Source organism: Lithobates pipiens, unplaced genomic scaffold (assembly GCF_037356315.1).
Source record: "Lithobates pipiens isolate NorthernLeopardFrog02 unplaced genomic scaffold, aLitPip1_a1.2 Scaffold_19, whole genome shotgun sequence".
NCBI lineage: Eukaryota > Metazoa > Chordata > Amphibia > Anura > Ranidae > Lithobates > Lithobates pipiens.
In genome coordinates, this window is record NW_027507764.1 from 582,090,824 (window position 1) to 582,113,782 (window position 22,959).

The 22,959-nt window shown below is 48.1% G+C and overlaps 1 protein-coding gene across 1 annotated transcript in view; it reads left to right on the forward strand.

The window, feature by feature from the left end:
* LOC143997703 (cytochrome P450 2C20-like) overlaps nt 1-22,959 on the forward strand; it is a 157,734-nt gene that overhangs the window by 102,183 nt on the left and 32,592 nt on the right. The window contains exon 7 of the mRNA XM_077493483.1: nt 18,063-18,204. Within this exon, the coding sequence (XP_077349609.1) occupies nt 18,063-18,204 (142 nt within the window). The remainder of the gene's footprint in view (nt 1-18,062; nt 18,205-22,959) is intronic.

Below are 22,959 nucleotides of genomic sequence, written 5' to 3' on the forward strand. Positions count from 1 at the left end.
GATGAAATCTCTTCTCCTCTAGACGTAAAGAGTGCCCCCTTGTCCTCTTTGTTGACTTTAAAGTGAATAACTCGACACCAAGTTCCCTATATGGACCCCTTATATATTTGTACATGTTGATCAAATCCCCCCTTAATCTCCTCTTATCAAGAGTGAATAAATTCAGTTCCTCTAATCTTTCCTCATAGCTGAGTTGCTCCATGCCTTTTATCAGTTTGGTTGCCCTTCTCTGCACTTTCTCCAGTTCCCCGATATCCTTTTTGAGAACTGGTGCCCAAAACTGAACGGCATATTCCAGATGAGGTCTTACTAATGATTTGAACAGGGGCAAAACGATATCTCTCTCTCTGGAGTACATACCTCTCTTAATACAGGAAAGGACTTTGCTCGCTTTGCAAACCGCAGCTTGGCATTGCATGCTATTATTGAGCTTATGATCTACCAAAACACCCAGGTCCAGGTGCTTTATCCACCTTTATTCTGTCCAAATATTTCTGGACCATATCACTTATGAGCCATTGTGGATTAGGGGCTGCGTCAGTACCACCCCCATTGTGGACATGAGCTCCCCCATGCTCCTTTGTATACACAGAGCTGAAGAAAGTATTTAATAAGTTAGCCTTCTCTTTGTCCCCAGTCACCCACTCCAGATTATTTTGCAAAGGGCCTACATGCTCAGACTTAACCTTTTTACTATTAATATATTTGAAGTTACTGTTACTGTTTATGTCACGTTCATTGTATTTGAGCGTACTCCTGGTTATTACCCTGGCTGCTATTGCATGCTTGCTAATTTCTTTGGGGTGCCCATCTGAGTCCAGTTGCCTAGGTGGGGGAGGTCTTGTCTACATGTTTAATCCTACATCGTTTCTAAGAGACATTGATGTCTTCCCTTAAGATTATCTCCTGCAACATGTGGGGCCTAAATTCCCCCATTAAGCGTTCTTTAGTATTCCAATTTGTAAAATCTTACCACCCGCACATATGCATGTTCCAGGAGACCCACCTGGTGGGAAAAAAGACCTTTAGCCTCAAAAAAACATGGGTAGGTTATCATTATCACTCAACCCACTCTACATTTGCGAGAGGGGTAAGGATTTTGATTTTAAAGACGCTCCCCTTCAAACTCCTTGACCTGGCCCTGGACTCGGAGGGTAGATTTGTGGTGATATATGCTCTGATCCATAACATACCATGGGTGATTGTGGGCCTGTACCTCCCACCGCCGGCCTCCCTTCAGATGCTAAACCAAATTACGGCCAAGATAGCTGAGTTCTCCACTGAAAACTTACTGCTTATGGGAGACTTTAACCTGGTCCCAGGTGCGGGACTGGACAGGCTACTGGCAGCTGGTGCAACCTGCCAGGGACTTGCAGAGTGGGCTGACACGTACGGACTGACTGATATCTGGAGATGGAAACATCCCCAGGACAGGGCGTACACATGCCACTCTGCCTCCCACAGAACCTTCTCCCGTATCGACCTAGTCTATGAGGGGGGACCGGTCCTCCCTAGAGTCCAGGACATCACTATTCTTCCCCGAGGTATCTCGGACCATGCCGCGCTTCTCTTGGAGCTTAATATTTCGATAGCCCCATTGGACAGACTTTAGCGCCTGTATAGATATTGGGTCTCGGATGCGGGAGTGGAACTGAGATACAGGAACAAGCTAGAAACCTATTGGAGGGTGAATACCGACTCGGCTTCAGCCTCCTCAGTCTGGGACGCCTATAAGGCGTATTCCAGGGGACAGTACCAGACCATTATAGCGGAGATCCGCAGGGATTTTAGAAGAGAACTCACAGACCTTGAGGCTGAGGCGTAGAGACAGGAGGCCTTGTATGTTAGGACCCACAGACTTATGCCCGAATGCAGTCCATATTGTGAGAGGTTCTTCTGCTGAGGACATCACTGACACTGAAGAAACGACTCCATCAAACCCAGAGGATATTCGAGCAAGGAGAGAAAACAGGACATTTGCTGGCCTGGCTCTCCAAGGAACAATCTGCTGGTATGACAATAGGACAGATTCAGGGGGCAGATGGCTCCCCCCTTAAAGGAAATGAATTGCAAATTCGCCGAATACTACCGAATATTATACCGATCCTGGGCTGAGTATGACACTCAGGAACTAGCAGCTTACCTGGAGGATGTTGATACTCCCGTCCTCACCCCAACTTATGCTAACAAACTAGATGCCCCTATAAAAATTTAGGAAATCCAAATGGCTCTTAAAATGATGCAAACTGGCAAGACACCGAGACCAGGCGGTTTCCCGGTGGAATTTTACAAAACCTATGCAGATCAGCTGGCCCTAAGATTTCAAGCCCTTCTAGATAGGTCCATTGAGGGGGGCCGCCTCCCTGACTCCATGCACGAGGTGGTAATAGTAGTCATTCACAAACCCGGAAAGGACCTGGCGCTATGCTCCTCCTATCGCCCCATTTCCCTCCTTAACGTTGACAAAAAATCCTCTCAAAAATACTGGCCAATAGACTAAATATGGTAATCACGGCTCTGATACACCCTGATCAGATGGGGTTCATGCCCGGTAGAGGGACGGACATAAGCATTCGTCGACTTCCCACCCATATTGCGATTGCCTCGGCCGGCGGTCCGGGGGTGGTGGCCTCACTCGACGCCGAGAAGGCTTTCGACTCGGGCGAGGGGGGCTACCTTTGGGTGACCCTTTCCAAATTTGAGTTCAGGCCTAAGTTCCTAACTTAGCTCCAGCTGATTTATGCACAACCCAGAGCCCGAATATGCACCAATAGGGTCCTTTCGGGGCCGTTTACGCTGGGAAGGGGAACGAGGCAGGGTTGCCTCCTTTCCCCGGCCTTGTTTGCACTGGCCCTCGAGCCCCTTGCTATCCTCCTGAGAGCGGAAGAGTCAATTAGGGGGATACGGGTGGGCACGGTGGAGGAGAAATTCTCCATTTATGCCGACAACTCACTCTTGTATCTAGCTGATGCCACAGACACCCTACATGCTGCTTTAGCTGTGTTCGATAAATTTGGTAGATTTTCAGGCATCTGAATAAACTGGAATAAGTCGGTCCTTTTTCCCCTCTCCCAGTCGCTGCCTCAGCTGGATACAGGTACTCCCTTAAAGTGGGTGAGAGAATTTACATATCTGGGGGTGAGAGAAGGGGAGAACGAGCTGTCAGGCTACCCAGATAAAAATGTGTACCCGTTACTGACCCAACTCAAACAAAAATGCTCCACCTAGAGATCTCTGCCCCTGACCTCGGTGAGAAGAGGGAACCTTTTAAAAATGATATACCTACTGAAATTTCTGTACTATTTTATGCACGCCCCGACCCCCATTCCCAAATCCTTTTTTCACAAGCTCGAAAGCATAGCGACCTCCTTTAGTTGGGCAGGGAAACCCCCTAGGGTGGCAAGAGACACACTTTATCTTCCACTATCTGAGGGAGGACTGGCGTTGCCCAATTTCCTGATGTTTGGGCGGCAGTCCTGTTGACGGTGAGGTGGTGGTTCTGGCAGCCTCTGCGAAACCCAGCTGTTACCCTCGAGGCAGCCCTCCTAGGATCATACACCACACTGTCCAATTTACCATATAGAAGAGCCAGATCCAATCCTGCAGTGACAGGCCCTATGAAGGCAACCATTCAGGTTTGGCGAGCCTCCAGGGCAACCCTTCTGAAACAATCACACATCTCACCTCACACCCCTCTCTGGGCCAATCCCATGCTCCCTCATCTATCCACCATCCCAGATCTGGCAAGTTGGGCCAAGATAGTGACATTAAAACAGGTTATCCCGCACAGGGTTATATCCCCATTCCGAGATTTGCAACAAACACACAATCTACCGAGACATTTCCTTTTCCGATACTGGCAACTGCAACACGCCCTTAAAGCCCAATTCCCGTCCCAAATCATGCTCGAGCCAGATCCAATAGAGTGCCTCCTGATCTCCGGGATGCTAGAAAAACCTCTTTCCTCCCTATACCTCCACTTAACCCTAGCTCGCAAAGTTAAAAACAAAAAATCCATGACTAAATGGCAGGCAGATGTTCCCTCTCTGGGAGAGGAGGAATGGGAGGAGTGTGTAGCTACATTTATCCCGTCCATGATTGCAGCTAAGGATAGATTTGTACAATTAAAATTCATACATAGGGCATATTACACACCGTAAAGATTGGCAGGCATCTACCCTGGTCTCAGTCCCAACTGTAATAGATGCGAGGTAGGAATGGGAACATTCTTTCATATGGTCTGGTCTTGTCCCAAATTGCTCCCGTTCAGGACTGCGGTGGCGGACAACCTGGGCACGGTAGGTGGGGTCACAATACCACTAGATCCCCAAACTCTGCTACTGAGTCACCTAGAAGACATCAAAGGAGACAGATATGTTAAGCTATGTCTCACCTACTCACTATTCTATGCTAGAAGGGAAATACTCCTCAAGTGGAAGCAAAAGGAGCCCCCATATGTAGAAGCTTGGAAAAAGGCGATAAACAATGTGTTGCCATTATACCGCATTACATATGAGAGCAGGAATTGTCCTCAGAAATATGATAAAGTATGGTCAAACTGGGTCGACTTGTGCGGCTGACCCATCCCAGGGGGTGACGTCCTGGATGGACGCTAATGCCGAAGACCTGTCTGGTTCTAGGGGAGGGACTGACTTAACTCCCTCCCCCTGGAACCAGGGGCAGTTCCCTGTGTGGTGGGTGGACCGGAGGGGGGCCTTTCTCCCCCCCATGCCCCTACGGTAGAGGGGGCGTGTTCTGCTCCTCATAGTTTGGCACACTTCAGACTCTTCCACTTACTTATACTTGTCCTATGACCAACCCCGAGGTAATTCTTGACATATACTAGTAACCTAGAGTTGTGTACAGCCCACATCCTGGGGGAAATTAAAAGGTTGAGGAGAGGGACTATCCCCTGCACATGCAATATTGGTGTTATGTAATTAATTACCTGATGTCAGCTCCTTTGTAACATACATGTATGTCTGTACTGTCTTGTTTGTTGTAAGAAAAATAAAAAACTTTTCTGTTAAAAAAAAAAGCCACAAATGTGTGAATTTAATAGCCATTTTAACCTGTGTGTGCCACCTTCTTTGTCTGTACTGAGGCCAAACATTTCAGGGTATGTAAACTTTTCATCAGGGCCATTTGGCTGATTTCTGTTATCATGATTTATTATATGATTTTAAAAGGAGCCATAATACTATGTGATAATAAATTGCATCATGTGATCACTATCCTTGAATAAAATACATTTTGTTGGCATAATTAGTTATATTTTCAATATAAATGCCAACATTTCACAATTTCTTCCAGGGTATGCAAACTTTTGAGCACAATTGTATATGAGAATCCAAGCATTATTGTGTATTCAAATTTAGAGGACCACATCTACATGTGTCACCATATATTCATTCATAAAATAGCTTTCTTGATCATACATCACGGGACACAGGAGCTTCATTACATAGTGGGTTATATAGGCACCTCTGGTGATTGGACACTGTTTAACCCCAATTAAGGAGAATTCCTCCCCTATATAACCCCTCCCATATGGGAGGCACCTCAGTTTTTCGCCAGTGTCTATGGTGGTTGGTCACGTAAAACTTTAGCTCTGTGCAGGTCACTGCGGGGGCCTAAGGGCTACAACAAACCGTATCCATACCTCGGGCCGATATTTGACTCCCAAGATGGTATGGTACCCGGGCCTCGTCAGCCGAAGAAATGAGGTTTGGCCTGTAAGTCCTCTCCTATTGGAAGACTGGGCTCTGGGAAAACCAGACTTGGTGTACTGTTTATACAGAGCACACAAAAGTTTCTGGCAGAGTCTTTTACATGGTCCAGGTAGGAGGCTCTTCTGAGAAAGAGCCCCAGATAAACCTGAAGGTTGGCTTATGCCGCGTACACACGACAGGACTTATGTCCGACAGACTTCCAAAGGAGTTCTGCCGGAGTTCTGCCGGAGTTCTGACAGAGTTCTGACGGACTTTCCGAATGAGCGGACTTGGCCACACACAATCACACCAAACTCCGACGGATTCGAACGTGATGACGTACGACTGGACTCGAATAAGGAAGTTCATAGCCAGTAGCCAATAGCTGCCCTAGCGTCGGTTTTAGTCCGTCGGAATAGCATACACACGAGCGAATTTTTCGGTAGGAACTGGGTCCGGCGGAGTTCCGTCAGAAAAATTTGAAGCATGTTCCATTTTCTAAAGTCTGTCAGACTTTTGCGAATCAAAAGTCTGTTGCAGCCCACACACGATCGAATAGTCTGCCGGAATCATTCCGTCAGACTTTGGATGTTGAAAAGTCTGCTCGTGTGTACGGGGCTTAACACTGCCTGCCGTGATGGGTGAAGGCTGGAGTTTGTCTGTTTCAGCAATTCCTGTGGCGAGGACAGGTAAGGGAAGTTAATCCTATATATGTAATTATATGATGGATTTCTTCATTTTGAGTAGTTGTATGTCTTACCTGGTTTCCACCAATAGAGGGAGTAAGAGCAGCCTGATGCATACTTACATGCCTTTCAGTACACACGCTCAGTGAAGCCTGGTTCTCCAGCTGTCTCACGTCTCCACTGCAGTCCCTGCCACAACAAGGTAACACAGGGGTCCCATGTAGTCTGGGGGTCCCACGCAGCTCCGGTGGAGTTCTCCTTTCCCCCCTGGATCCCGCGGTCCTCGTGCACGTACGCCGGGCGCGTTCCCGGCCTAATGGAGGAGGGGGGAGTGTGGTTGTGAGCCGTGCACGTCAGTGTGCACGGCGCTGTACTGCGCAGGCGCCAGGCAGCAGATTTAAAAAGCCCAGAGCGTCAGGGGGCTGTAAGTGGAGACACAGGAGCTGTGGGCAGTAAGCATCCGAGGGGATTGGATCCAGGCAAACCTTAAACACCTACTCAGCATCAGGTTGTGCAGTTTAAGCATATATATTTATTGTGAGACTTTAAGCACAACAGTGATTGCACTTGTACTAGTACCTCTGCTTTGTAGCTTAGGACTATGTCTCCTTGTAAGAGGGTCTCAGGGGGAGGTAGCAAAGGCACTGGTAAATCACCGCCTAGGTCCAGGGGTTCTAAAAGTGCCTGTAAGTTACCATCCCCCCCTGCAAGACTGGAGCCAGCCTCTCAGGACGAGTCAGTGCCCCTGCCAGGTTTTGCAGCCTCTCCTAATGTCCCAGCCCCGGTTTATGTCACTGAGGACTCCCTTAGGGCTACATTGGAGGGTTTTGAAGGGAGAATAATGAATTTTATTTCTGCTTCCCTGAAATTTAGCAGGAAAAGGGGTAGATCCACTCCCTCTGCTGAAATTCCTCTCTCAGATGATTCTTCTGAAAAAGGGAGTCCCGCAGCTAGCATCCACTAGGGGGAGGTAGGCGCAGGGACGGCATGACATGTGCTGGACTGCACAGTCGCCGTTTTTAGGGGAGGTGTGGCCGCTTTAAGAACATGGGGTGGGCGGAGCCGGGGGGCGGAGCCACGGCGGCCATCTCGTGCCAGCAAGGGGCAGTGATAGCAGTTGCAGAGCGGAGGAGGAAGGAATCCCCACCCACCCTCCCTGGTTTTTTGGTACGGGGTTTTGGTCTCGGGTGCTTGTTTTTCTTCATTGGGCGGTTCAGGGGTCTTTAGATGAAGAAGTGAGGTACAGGTAAAAAGGCCTGTTGTACCCATCCATGGGATGGGAGTGGTTGTAGGTACTTCCAGGTTACGAGGGTTTAACCTGGAAGGTCACTGCTACAGTTGGTTATTGCCTCCGAGACAGGGGTTGCCGTCTGGAGGTCAAAAGGTTACAGTTGAAGTTATAGGCAGTGACCAATTTGATGTTGGGATGCTACGTACCCATGACCCCTTGGAAAGGCTGGGAAAGTTATTTTCGTATTTAATGTTGGTATTTATTAAAGATTATATTTTGGTTAATAATAAAAAGTTTAGGCCTGATGGCCATTTACTCCAAAATCTGTCCAGTCATTTTTTAAGAGGGACAAGGTTGGGAGGGGGCGGGAAGCCGGGTTTAAGGTTACGAGGTATATAGATACAACACTGGGTTGAGTCCTACAAATGTCATGAGGAGAGATCCCTGTCTTGGGACAGTGATCATGAGCAGTTGGATGAATCAGAGGAAGAGGAGAGAGTCCCCTCCTCCCAAGCGCTCAGAAAACAGGTGCAGTATTATACTAAATTGGTGCGTACCACATTCAGAATGCCTGCTGCTGAAGTCGCTATGTCCTCTGTTTCTTCCCTGGGAGTCAGGAAAGCCCCACAGACTGCCTATTCCTTTCTAATTCATCCCTTAATGGATGAATTGTTGTATGAGGATTGGGGACATCCTGATAAACTGTTTGCTCCTCCTAAAAGGTTTTCTATGCATTATCCTCTGGAGGAAAGTGTCACCAAGAAGTGGGGGGTCCCATCTGTTGATGCGGCTGTTTCTTGTGTGAATAAAAACCTGACTTGTCCCTTGGATAATGCGCAGGTATTTAAAGATCCAACTGATAAGAAGCTGGAAACCTTATTAAAAGCCTCCTTTTCCATGACTAGCGCTGTAGTGCAACCTACAGTCGCAGCCGTGGGGTTGTGCCAGTTCCTCAAGGAACAGGTTAAGCAGATGCTTGGGCTCCTTCCCAGCGAGGAAGTAGAGAAGTATGCAGAAATGCCTCATATTCTGTTTTTCATGATTGATGCGATTTTGGATTCTGTCGAACAAGCATCACGTTTGTCCCTCATGTTGGTACACATGCGAAGGGCCCTATGGCTAAAGAATTGGGCAGCTGAGCTGTCATGCAAGAAGCATTTGATTGGGTTCCCGTTTAAAGGGGAACGTTTGTTTGGAGAAGAATTAGACAAATTCGTCCAAAAAATTTCAGGGGGTAAATCTACTCTCCTTCCAGTCAAAAGGAGCAAGCGTCCTTCATTCAGGCATGCTCTCTCTTCCGGAGCATCAAGCTCTAAGCAGTGGCGACGGCCTTCTCAACCCTCCTCTACAGGAAAGGCTCAGGGCCGAGCCCAGGGGCAGAAAAAGACTTGGGGGCGAAAGCCTGCCAAGCAGAGCCCAAAAGCTTCCTTGTGAAGGGGCGCCCCCGCTCGGCCGAGTGGGGGGAAGGCTCCTGCAGTTTGCAGGAGCCTGGCGGGAAGAGATCCGGGACAAGTGGGTGATCTCTTCGGTATCTCTGGGCTACAGGCTAGAATTTCGGGAGATTCCACCTTCTCGCTTTCTAAGGTCAAGGATCCCCAGGGATCCAGTAAAGCAAAAACCGCTATTTCTGGCCTTAGATCACTTACTATCCCAGGGGGTGATAGTAAAAGTGGACCCAAAAGAACAGGGTTCAGGGTTTTACTCAAATCTCTTCTCCGTTCCGAAGCCAAATGGAAGTGTCAGACCTATCCTAGATCTGAAGGATCTGAACCTGTTTTTACGCATCCGGTCCTTCTGAATGCAGTCAATCCGCACTGTGGTCTCCTCCCTGCAAGGGGGAGAGTTTATGGCATCAATAGATATCAAGGATGCATATCTCCATGTGCCAATTTTTCCCTCACACCAAAAATTTCTAAGGTTCGCGGTAGAGCGGCGCCATTTTCAATTTGTGGCCTTGCCGTTCGGGCTTGCTACGGCCCCTCGAGTCTTCACAAAGATTCTGGACCCTCTCTTGGCAAACCTAAGAGTTCAGGGTATAGCCGTCTTGGCTTATCTAGACGATTTGCTTCTCATAGAGAAAACAGTAGCGTTCCTGAACCACAGCGTCGCCAGAACGCTAGAACACCTGGAACGCCTAGGTTGGATCATAAACCTAGAAAAGTCGTCCCTACAGCCTGCCACCAGGTTGGAATACCTGGGTATGATCATTGACACCGCTCAGGGCAAGGTGTTTCTTCCAAGGCCAAAGGCCTTGGCCATTGGGGATCTGGTGCGCCTAATTCTGGGCAGGAGATCTTCCCCCATTCTATTGTGCATGAGACTGTTAGGGAAAATGGTCGCCTCCTTCGAGGCCGTCCATTCGCCCAGTTCCACTCAAGGCCTCTGCAAAGATGCATCCTTGCGGCTTGGAACAGGAAGCCCCTATCCTTGGCTCTTCCTATGAGTCTATCCCCAGGGACACGCAGGAGTCTCATCTGGTGGTTACAAACCAAGAATTTGCTGAAGGGCAAAACTTTTCTTCCTCTCCCATGGAAGATTATCACGAAAGGTGCCAGCCTGACAGGCTGGGGAGCAGTGTTGGAGGAGACGTGCTCGCAGGGGAAATGGTCTGCGATCCAGAAGCTATTGCCCATAAATGTCTGGAGATCCGGGCAGTTTATATGGCTCTCATAAAGTGATCTTACAGACTACGAGGTCTCCCTGTTCGGGTTCAGTCCGACAATGCCACAGCAGTGGCCTATATCAATCACCAGGGCGGTACAAGGAGTCTGGTGGCCCAAAAAGAGGTGAATCGCATACTTGTCTGGGCAGAAAAGCATGTTCCATGTCTTTCTGCAGTCTTCATTCCAGGAGTGGAAAATTGGATTTTCTGAGCCGCCAGCAGTTGTGCCCAGGAGAATGGGCTCTGCACCCCGACGTGTTTCGGAACATATGTCACAGGTGGGGTACTCCAGACGTAGATCTGTTTGCATCCAGGTTCAACAGGAAACTGGACAATTTTGTGTCAAGGACAAGAGATACACTTGCTCAGGGGTCAGATGCTCTGACAGTTCCCTGGGATCAGTACAATCTGATCTATGCCTTCCCCCTGAGCCCGCTTCTGTCGCGGTTCCTGGGAAGAGTCAAGAGGGAGACAAAATCTGTCCTTTTGGTGGCCCCTGCTTGGCCCAGGCGACCATGGTACGCAGAGATCATGAAGTTGGCAGTAGGCAGGCCATGGATCCTCCCTCTCCGGCCAGATCTGCTCTCACAGGGTCCAATTTACCATCCTGCTTTACGCAGTCTGAATTTGACGGTTTGGCTGCTGAGACCCACATTCTGAGAGATCGTGGCCTTTCGGGGCCAGTCCTTTCTACTCTGGTCAATGCCAGAAAGCCGGCCTCCAGGCTTATTTATTACAAAATCTGGAGGACATATGTTTCCTGGTGTGAACTCAGGAAATGGCATCCTAGAAAGTATGTCATTAGCGAGATCTTGGCCTTTCTCCAGTCAGGCCTAGAAATTAATTTGGCCATAAGCACTATCAAGGTGCAGAATTCGGCCCTGTCAGTGTTTTTTCAGAAGCCACTTGCATCGCATGACCAGGGTAGTCTAAAGGTCCCTTTTTTACCTGTTACCCATTCCACTCCAACCTCCACCCCATTATCAACCCATAAAGTAAGAGACCACACCTAAACTGCCTCCTCTCTCTGTCCCATTCGTCGAACTGGACTTTGCTCCGCCCACTCCACCTCTTATAGGGCTCCTCCCCTGTCCCCACACTCACCACCAGCTCCTCCCCCAAAGGCTAATCCCCTTGCAGCTTAACCCTTTAGTTCCCTTAAACATCCCTGTCATGCCCGGCCCTCCATTACTTCCCTCCTAGTCCATTCACTCCGGGCCTCACTTTCCCTGGTGCGGGCTTTCATCCAGGGGGCCATGTGGATAAGACCGCCAGTCAAACCTCCGGTATGCCCATGGGATCTGAATTTGGTTCTCTCGGCTTTGCAGGGGCAACCATTTGAACCTTTGCATCTGGCTTCATTAGTTCTCCTGACTAAAAAATTGGTCTTCTTGGTAGCCATATCTACAGCTAGAAGAGTATCAGAGCTAGCAGCCCCCATCCAGCAAGGAGCCGTATCTAATTTTTCATAAGGACCGGGTGGTCATGCGTCCCAACAGGTCCTTTCTACCTAAGGTGGTTTCGGGATTCCATTTGAATCAAGACGTAATCCTACCATCCTTTTTTCCGGACCCACAGTCCACAGAAGAAGAATCTTTGCACACTTTGGATGTGGTTAGAGCAATCATATATATATCTTCAAGCAACTGCTCAGATAAGGAAAACTGATTGCTTGTTTATTTTGCCGGAAGGCCCTAGGAAGGGCCAGGCGGCATCAAAATCCACTCTCTCAAGGTGGATTAGACAGATTATTTCTCAGGTCTATAGTGTTAAGGGGAAGATTCCTCCTTTTCAAGTGAAAGCGCACTCTACTAGGGCTGTAAGTGCTTCTTGGGCAGTGCATCACCAGGCCTTCCTGGCTCAGATCTGTAAGGCTGCAACTTGGTCATCAGTCCACACATTCACCAGATTCTATCAGGTGTATGTCAGAGGGCAAGAGGATATCGCCTTCGGGCACAGTGTACTGCAGGCTGCAGTTTGGGTCCTCTGGTCCCTGGCGGTCTATAATTATGATCTGTGTCTCCCTCCCCTCAATCTGAGCATTGCTTTGGGACATCCCACTATGTAATGAAGCTCCTGTGTCCCGTGATGTATGATCAAGAAAATGGGATTTTTATATACAGCTTACCTGTAAAATCCTTTTCTTGAGAGTACATCACGGGACACAGGGCTCCCGCCCCTCTTGGGTTTTACGTGGTTTCTTATTGCTTTGCTACAAAACTGAGGTGCCTCCCATATGGGAGGGGTTATATAGGGGAGGAATTCTCCTTAATTGGGGTTAACCAGTGTCCAATCACCAGAGGTGCCTATATAACCCACTATGTAATGAAGCTCCTGTGTCCCGTGATGTACTCTCAAGAAAAGGATTTTACAGGTAAGCTGTATATAAAAATCCCATTTTATGGACCTCTATATTTCAATGGAGCAACAAGTATAAAACCTCCTACATGGCATCCCCTATATTATAGGGTTGCAATCTGTATTCAGACAATAGCTTCTTACTAATCCATACAGAGTTATGGATACAGCAGTATAAAATAAAGAGTCCACATCATGCTGATCCCATATTCTATAGAAATATGAGGGGGTTTGTATATTGCCAACAAAGGAGACACCTGCAGCTAACTACTACCTACTAACTTTTAGACATGAACAGGAATTCCTGTGTGGTAGCCTGATACAGGATGGGATGGCGGCATCTGTGACAGGCAGCAATCTCCCTATATATAACCCCCAGGAAGACTGCATGCGCAGTACGACTCCCCGGAAAGCAGAGTGCATAGGTGGTGGGCATAGGAATCATCATTCTAGTGTCAAGTCCTATAGTGGAAACATTGGGGGCATGTGCTTCGTTGGTGGACCTCGCCAGTGCGCATACGCCACTTACAAGTGCAAGTTTCAGGTCACTGTTTGGGCGGCATGACCCCACGGACACAAACGCAGACAAGCAACCAGAAAGTCTGACAAAAAAAAGAGGACTACACACCAAAGGGACAAGTCATATCAAACTGACAGTGTATCACAGCGCCACCTGGAGGTCTAAGGCATGCAGTGAAGGAAAACTTGGGAATAATCTCATATGTCCTTCAAAGAGGAATGGCTTTGATATGGCGATTGTGGATCTGTACATATATGAGGTGTGACAGACCTAGCTGGGACAGAGGCTCTTGGAGGGGACTGAATGCCAGCCTCTTGCAGACCGATTATGGGCCCTGGCATTTGGGGAAACAGTGCTCTTTGTGAGCTGTATGCCTGGGGTCCCCTGAGGTGGTTTTACTTGGATTCAGGTCCATGTCCCCCCCCCCCCCCAAAGCACACAGACTCTGGATATGTATAGTCCATGTTAGCAGTGAAACAAGTCTCCTCTTGTTTTTTGCTTCTGATATCTATATTCAGACTGTGAGGAAGTGGTATATGACGAAAGCGGAGTGTAGGGACGATTTGTCACATTGGTGGCAGCAGTGGGATGCTTCCTGCAGTCTGGGACATCCAAACCTCCACCTGGATCCAAGGACTGGATAGCAGGAGAGGAGGAGAGGTACAGATACCAGCCACCATGGAAGAGGAACTCAGAAGGAGGTTGTGAGAGATACAGTTACAGCACAGAGGACCAGTATCAGAGCAGGTCCTGCTGGAATGGTTTGATTCTATTCGCTGCAAACTCTGGAAGAAAGTGCTAGCCCGTGAGCAGCATCACCAGGGAAAAGTTCTCCCCTCCAACCAGGAAAGGTTCTGGTCGCAGTATGGATTGCGGGGGCTGTTTTTGGAAGAAAAACGGCACAAGGAGCAGACAGCTGAATTAAGCAGGCTGGTCTGGGCAGAGATGAAGCTGGATGAGAGTTACAGAGCCCTCCGGTGGCATGTATCCCAAGCATGTCCCTGGATAGCGGATGATAGCCCAATGGAAGACTTAAGCTACGGCGGCCTGGGACTGTTGTATGTGAAGCTGACAGGGGACTCAAACTTTGGGAGTGATTTGGAGTGGCGGTTGGACAAAATCATGGATTTCAGAGAAGGACTACTAAACGTCTCGGAAGCGCACTGGGCACCTGGAAGATATAGAGTTTCTGGCCGTTCAGGAATGGGAGCTGGAGATGGCCTCCAGATAGCTGCTAGCTGCTCAGTGCCAGTGCTGGGCTCCCTTTGCCTGGGACTATCAGGAAATACCTGCTGACAGCTCTGAAATCCTGGCTGAAAAAAACGGCAATGTGGCAGAGTAACAGTGTACTTTGCTAACCTGCCCCCGCAGCTATGGACATGGAGGTCTTATGGCGAATGCAGCAAGTGCTGACAGACCGTGATGATCCTGTTCCTGCACGGGATGATCTTGGATGGAGGAATGTGCCTGTCCAGCAGTATGCCATTGAATCTGCAGTGGAAAATCTGGAGATTGCCATCTCCAAAGCTGAAGTGCTGACAACAGGGCAGAGCTCTGCTAACCTCTGCCCAGCACTGATAGCATCTTCTGGGTTACATGGACAGGAGATGGTGAACCTCTATACCCAGACACCAGTTGCAGAGACAGGGGATTTGATAGACTTTTCTGCTGAGGAAAAACAATCTGTTGAGCTCCCAGCAGAAGAGCTGGTATTATGGCCAAACTTCACTGTGCTCTGCCCAGTACCAACAGCAGTATCTGTGGAGTTACAAGGAACTTCCCCAGCTGAAGCACAGGTCACCAGACAGAGGGTCCAAGACCTCTGCCACACACCTGTGGCAGTTTTGGAGGCTCAGGGTGAGAAGGTGGTGATCACGTCCCAGCAGCCAGATAAGGGAATGGAAAAGGAAGCAGCTTCCCAATGGCAGCTACACAATTTGGGAGTGAAGGAGCTGATGTAGTAAAGCTGCTACTCCCAGCTGAATCACTGGCAACAGGGCAGAGCGCCGCTGGCCTCTGCCTGGCACCTACAATGTCTCTACAGCTTCAGGAAGCTGGGGCAATCGGTTACACTGTCCAGTAGCAGATTGCACTCCAGAATGATGACACCAACCCAGCTAAAGTGCTGGCAACCGGACAGAGGGTCCAAGACCTCTGCCCTACACCTGTGGCAGTTCTGGAGGCCCAGGGTGAGGAGGTGGTGGTCACTCCTGAGCAGCAGATCAGGACCCAAGGAGAGGATGCAATCTGCACTTCACAACTGCAGCTTGAGCTGATATCAGTGGATGGGACTTCAGTCTTCACTTGTATACCCCAGGGATGCTGGGCGATCAGCCCAGATCCCCAACAGCCTGATGGAGTGAGCACAGTCACCCTGTCTTCTCTCCAGTGGCTGAAAAGACTCCAGGGAGAAGGGCCAGTCCAGGCCTCTCCCCAGCGGTGGATATGTTCTCTAAGAGAGGTAGAGGTTGGCTGGGTGAGTAATACTCTGGAACAATTTGTTTGGGGTACTGTGTGGATACCAGCATTAGAGGACTGGAACCACTGACTAACTTCGGAGTCAACCCGTCTGGGGTCTCCTCCTGTGTTAGTCTCCTTTCCGAAAGGGGAGAAATGTGACAGACCTAGCTGGGAAAGAGGCTCTTGGAGGGGACTGAATGCCAGTCTCTTGCTGACCGATTAGGAGGACTGAGAGGAAGTGGTATATGACGAAAGCACTCAAGCGGAGTGTAGGGACATTTCATCGCATGGGGATCGTACATAACATTACAGATTTTAGAGCAATATACTTGATGGTTGATTTTTCCAAAATCACACCACTTCTGCGGGATCATAAGAGTATCACAAAACATAATTGACATCGGGAATGACATAGGAGTAACAGTACAGTTCTAGTACAGCAGAATATCATAGTGATCAGACATATATTCAGATATTCACTAACAGCCAAGCATATTAATCAATCTCAAATTTTTAAAAAGGGCCCTCTACGGGGATCATGAAAATCTAAAAGGGCATGTACTCCCTCCAAGAATGGTCGAAAATTAAGTTGACTATTTAAGCCTGGGGGAGGGTTGCCCTCAGCTCCATAATTCAGCATGTTTTGTCCTGGAGGAGGGGCTTATTCCAACCTCCCCCGGGATTTGGGTGAATCGTGTCTAAAATAAAAAATTGAATGTAGGGGCAGGTACCTTGGTGGTAATGCCTGACATGTCTTCCTAACAGTAGCCTGGGGTTTTCTGTTGTCATACTGGTAATATGTCTACCTTTCCGGAACTCCAATTTGGTCTTACCAATGTAAAAGCTTTTACATTGGCATGTTAGTAAATATACAACTACTATCGTTTTACAATTTGCATAATGTTGAGGTCTAAAGATTTGACCATTCGAGAATGTGATATTTGATTTTGTGTTCATTTATTGACATATAGTGCATTCTCCACATGTAAATGTGCCTAAGCGCTTGTATGGATCTGATATAAATGATCCCACAAATTCACTTTGTACTAATTGCTCCTTTATTGATTTTGCTTTATGATGAGTAATTTCTGGATAGGGTAGTTTATGAGGACTAAGAGCGCGGCCTATCTGTAGTATGTGCCAATGTTTATACAGTATTTTCCTGATCTGCCTATGTTGTTTATTATACTTTGTAATTAGGCGAGTAGTTTGTGTTTTTTTTTTTTTTTTTGAAAACGGGAGCTCATGTCTAGATTGGTTGTTTGCCTGTTTAAAGGCTTTTTTCAGGCAGGAAATAGAATATCCCCAATTGAGCAATCTTGATTTCAAACAGTCTGCTTCCAGACGTAAGGAGTCAACTGTTGAGCAGTTCTTTCTAAGACTTAAATATTGGCTCTAGGGAATTGATTGGGCCAATGGTTGGGGGTGCACACTAGTCACATGTAGGATTGTGTTTCCCACAGTGGGCTTTTGAAAAAGACCACTGGAGAGACTCCCATCCATATTTTTGGTGATTGTCAAATCCAAACAAGTGATCATGGTATCACTACAGGACTAAGTAAAACTCAAACTAAAATTGTTTTTGTTGATATCTGACATGAAGGCATTGAGGGCCTCACGGGAGCCCTCCAAAATAATAAATACGTCGTCAATATAGCGATGCCATGTAGAAATATGACTGGTTAATGTAGACGGTCCTCATGAGCCAAAACGAAACGTTCTCATTCCCCCAGATACAGGTTGGCATACGATGGGGCATGGCCTACCCCCATCACCGCCCCCTGTACCTGGAGGAAATGGGAACCATCAAATGAAAAAATGTTGTGAGACAAGATAAATTTAAATGCTGAGGTAATACACTGATGAGTTTTCCAATCATCTTTGTGAGACTGTGACAGGACATGTGTCACTGCTGCAATCCCCAGATGATGGGAGGTCGAGCTGTAAAGTGCCTTAACATCTATTGCCATGAGCATTGTTTCCGGGGAGAGATGAATACCTTCTAGATTTTTAAGCAGATGTATGGTATCCTTAATGTAGGAAGGGAGACTCATAACATATGGTGGGAGATGTGCGTCTACAAATTTGCCTGTGGTTTATAGAACTCATTTATGGAATGCCCCTGTAGAAAGGACTCTTCATAGGTCCTGAAACGCGTTGGGAAAAGTATCAGGAGACAATTACATTTCAAATCAGCTTTGTTATACTATTTTACTGTATGGTAATGTATGCAACTTTTTAACAATGTTTAATAAAATATTTTCTAATTAATTTGTATACCGAGTTGCCCTTAAATTCCCTGTGTGTACACTGGGGGTACCCTTTTTTTCTATAAAAAAAATATATACCGTAATACCTTGGCAGCCTTCTGTAGTATTCGGCTCATGCTAGTTGCTCATTTCTGCTGATGTTATTGCTCCCTCTGTCTTCTCAGGTAAAGGATGAGAAAGACCCAGATTTCTGTGATGACAGCCTGCTGGGAGTGATGGTGGGTCTGTTAGCAGCAGGTTCTGAGACCACCGCTAGCACCTTGAAATTCTGCCTGGTCTTCTTGGCTCACTATCCTGATGTCCAAGGTAAGATCCATATTAGCCCTGGAATATGTATTTTCAGAATAATTTGTTTTGTTTGTCAGATATTTAAAACTGCCCACTTCATCCAACACAACACCAACACAACACCACAGAAAAAAAATGGCTGCCGCTCAACTTTTAAGTTGATACTAGGAGGTGCACTAAAAACACATTTAAGTGAAGATTGAGAACTTTATTTTTACCTACTTAGTTGGTAAAGTTGAACAAAGACATCAGTCCATGCAGTTCAACCTGTGTAGGTGTGCGTTTCCATATCTCTGTATACTGTACTTGCTAAGATACACGTGCAAGACTTTTTTAAAGCTATCAATTCTTCCCATTGACACCACTGATTATGGAAGGGAATTTCACATCCTTACTGCTGTGACAATGAAAACCCCCCACACCATTTAAAGTTAAACCGATTCGCCTCCAATTTCATCGAGTGACCCCGTGTATTCTTATACTCCCTGAGACTGAGACTGAATAGTTTATTCCCTATGCCAGAACCACCATTGAGGTATTTGTATATCACTTTCATATCCCCCTCAAACTTCCAGCTCATCGTAATGGCCTTGCGTGCATAGTACAGTAGTAGAGATATTAGTATCTTCCTAGCTCTGAGGATTGACATTTGTTCCACCAGCCCCAGGAGACAATATTTAGGATCCTGAGGGACACTAGTCTTGGTTATTTTAGCGATCATTTGAAGAACTTCCTTCCAATAGTGTGTAATTGCTGGGCAAGCCCAGAAAATGTGAAAGAAGTCCCCTGGCTGATGGGAGCAGCGCCAGCACACTGGGGAGTGCACCGTCGACATCTGATGCAGCCTGTGGGGTGTGTAATGAACCATGTGTACTATTTTGTACTGAACCAGTTTATCCCTGGCAGAAATCAGGGAGTAGAACGGAAAATCCCAGATTTCCCTCCAATCATCCTCATCCAACCCCGGTATGTCCTCCACCCATTTCCTGCGGAGGGAGGACAGCTCTGGGATGGCAGCAACGAGCAGGGACCTGTAAACCTGAGACATAGGTTTCTCCAGGTTTTCCACCCGAAGGGTGGATTCAAGTTCCAAATACTCCAGGATAACTGGTTGACCCAAAAACTGACATCTGTAGGCATGCGAGATTTGAAGATACCTAAAACGGGCCCCCACCGGCACATTAAATTTGGTGCATAATAAGTAAGTAAGCTCTACATTGCTGATAATATGTCCCAGTGTTAATACTTTGTATTTGGCCCAGGCCTGTGGGTCAGGGATGGTATTGAATTGTGATAGGTTAGGATTCAGCCATAGAGGGGTGTGGGGAGACCAGGAGTTTGACAGAGGTGCCCTCAGCACGTCTCGCACCTTCCATGTCCTCATAGTGGTGCGCATAGAAGGGGTGAGGCAATGAGGTGAGCCTCCAGAGACCCCACTACAGCCGCCTCCAGCACCGTGGCAGAGTTGGTCAGGTCCGGCTGCAACCACCAATGGACGGTTACAAGCTGGGTGGCCAAGAAATATTTGTGGCAGTCAGTGAGAGCCAACCCCCCACTATGCACAGGCCTGGTTAAAGTAGTGTATTTGAATCTAGGTGATGTAGACCCCCAAAATAAAGGAGAGGAAAAGCTGCTTGAGGGATTTAAAGAAAGCCTTATTCAGCCACTGCGGGGAATTCCTAAATATGTGAGTTTAGGGAGAACTTTCATTTTGAGAAGGTTTATGCGCCCAATGAGGGAGAGGGGAAGATTGCCCCAAGCCCTCAGTTTGGATCTAAGCCCCAGCAGGACAGGTTCAAGATTGAGCCGGGCAAAGTCCCCACTCTCCCTCGAAACAATGATACCTAGATAGGTGAACCGGTCAACCCATTGAAGCGGGGTGGAGGAGGGTGAGGAGGACCTGGCCCCCTCATCCACCCGAAAGAGCTGAGACTTATGCCAATTCACCCTCAACCCGGCAAAGGCTGAGAAGGCATCCATGATTCTGAGTGCGCCCCCGCAGAGAGTCACCAGCGTCGTTTAAAAAAAGCAGCAGGTCATCTACATAGAGAGCCACTCTCTCCTCCAGCCAGCCCACCCGAAGCCCACGAACCTCAGCCGAGCTCCTGAGGGCCTCAGCAATAGGCTCCATGGCCAGGGCGAACAAGGCTGGGGAGAGAGAGGGCATCCCTGCCTGGTGCCCCTCCGCAGGGGGAACGAAGGAGACAGGGAGCCATTTAGTTTAATACATGCTAAGGGACCGGTGTACAATGTGCGTATCCAGGCAATAAATTCCAGTGGGAAACCCATCCTTCTAAGCACCTCCCACAGATACACCCACTCCACCATATCAAATGCCTTCTCCATATCAAGAGTGGCAATGGTCCTAGTGCCTTGATTAGTATGGGAAGCATGAATATTAGAGAACAGCCTGCGTATGTTGATGTCTGTGGACCTACCTGGCATAAATCCTGTTTGATCAGAGTCAACCAAAGACCTGATCACTTTATTAAGTCTAGTGGCCAGTAGCTTAGTCAGTATTTTAAAATCACAATTTAGGAGTGCTATTGGCCTGTAAGATGCGCATAGCTTATGGTCCTTATTGGGCTTTGGAATGAGAACAATATGCGCCTCTCTCATAGAGGGCGGCAGGGAGTCCTGTCGAAGACAGGCCCAGTACAACTGAGCTAATCTGGGGGCAAGCAGGTCCACACGGGCCCTATAGTACTCCACGGGTAGTCCATCCGGCCCGGGGGTCTTCCTGGCCAGCGCCACCTCCTCTGGCGTGATCTCCGAGACAAGGAGTTGTCTTTCCTCGTCAGAGAGCCACCCCAGCACCAGCGTATCCAGCATTGAGGACATAGGAGTGGGATCAAAGCTATCAGGGAGTGAGGAAACATATAGGGAGGTATAAAACCTAGTGAAAGCAGACAGAATATCCTCCTGCGAGGTGACCAATACTCCCTCTGCCATGAGTGTTTCCGATATAACCACTACAGGCCTATCTTGCTGTGCCAGCATAGCCAGTAGTTTGCTGTTCTTGTCGCCATGCTCAAAATACTTCTGTCTGCTATTTTGTATGCCAAGTCTAGTGGTATCTGAAACATGGAGATGCAGTTCTCGTCTAAGCGATGAAAGGTACTTGAAGTTAGGGACCGTGGCTGAAGCCGAGTAATGATTCAGAGCAACTTTATGCTTCAGGTCAGAGACCTTGTCCCCAAGTTCCGCCCTGACCATCGCCACAGCCGAGATATATTGACCCCTGCTATGGGCCTTGGAAGCATCCCATGCCATCTCCAGGGAGGCTGACCCCTCATTGTGAACCCAGTATTCCTGCAAGGAGGGGGAAACCCTGTCATGGACTGTCTCATTGTTGATCCAGTGAGGTTGTAACCTCCAGAGGGCTTTGCTCCTCGTTTTGGTAGTCCTAATGGTCCATTTAAGAGGATGATGATCCGAGAGGCCAGAAGGAAGGTAACTGGCCCCCTGGATATTGGCCAGAAGAATATCATTGGTAAAAGCTAAATCAATTCGGGAAGACGTTTTAAACGTGGAAGAGAAGCAGAAGTACGACCTGTCCTGGGGATGGAGCCACCTCCATGCCTCCTGGAATGCTGTTGCCTGGGCCCAAGGTCAGGGGATATCAAGGTCACGGGATAAGGTGGCATTAAACCATGAACAGGACACACGCCGGACAATGAGGAGCTAGCCTTTCATACAATGCGTACAGAACGTGCACCTGGCTCGGGGAGGCATATTCACGATAACATACTTCTTATTATAGATACTCAGCACCACCATAGCAAATTTCCTCTGGGGGTCTAGATGGGTCTCTTGAAGTACACAAGGAACTCGCTTACTGATCAATATAGACACTCCTCGAGAGTACGAGGAGTATGTTGCATGAATTGCCCTCTGCACCCAGGGTCTCTTTAGAGCCAAAATCTTACTACCAGTTAAGTGCGTCTCCTGCAACAGCACTATATGGGGGTTATGCAGTTTTAAATATTGGAATAACAACGCACGTTTATATTTGGAGTTGAGCCCCCTGACGTTCCACGACAGAACAGTCAGGGTCTCAGCTTCTACAGAGGCCACCATGGAACACCAAGGGGAAGCATAAACAGGATGATCCCAGGTAACCAGAAGATATCAATAAGCCCGGAAAAGGTACACATAATTAGTAACATTAGAGCAGAACAATACTTATTTCTTACTTTAAAGCGGAGCTCCACCCTAAAGTGGAACTTCCGCTCATTGGAACCCTCCCCCCTCCGATGCCACAATTGGCACCTTTCAGGGGGAGGGGGTGCAGATACCTGTATAATACAGGTATTTGCACCCACTTCCGGGCATAGATAGTCGCAGATTCTGCGGGTATTTATGCCACTTCCTGCGGGGCCCCTGCTGTCTGCTGGGAAACACACGGATCCCAGAGACAGCAGGGACCATCCTTATTGTGCATCGCGACTCGCGCATGCGCAGTAGGGAACCGTGAAGTGAAGCCGCAAGGCTTCACTTCCTGATTCCCATACCGAAGATGGCGGCGGCAGCACCCGAGAGCCGATCGAGAGATCTGCTTCGGGTGCCGACATCGCGGGCGCGCTGGGTGGGTAAGTGTCCATATTTTAAAAGTCAGCAGCTGCAGTATTTGTAGCTGCTTACTTTTAAAAACAAAAAACGGCGGAACTCCCGCTTTAAGGCAGAGAAACCCCTCCCCCCAAAACACATAACACCCTACCCAGACATCAAGAGAACCAAGCTCAAAGACCAAAAAAAGAGGCCAGAGAGCCA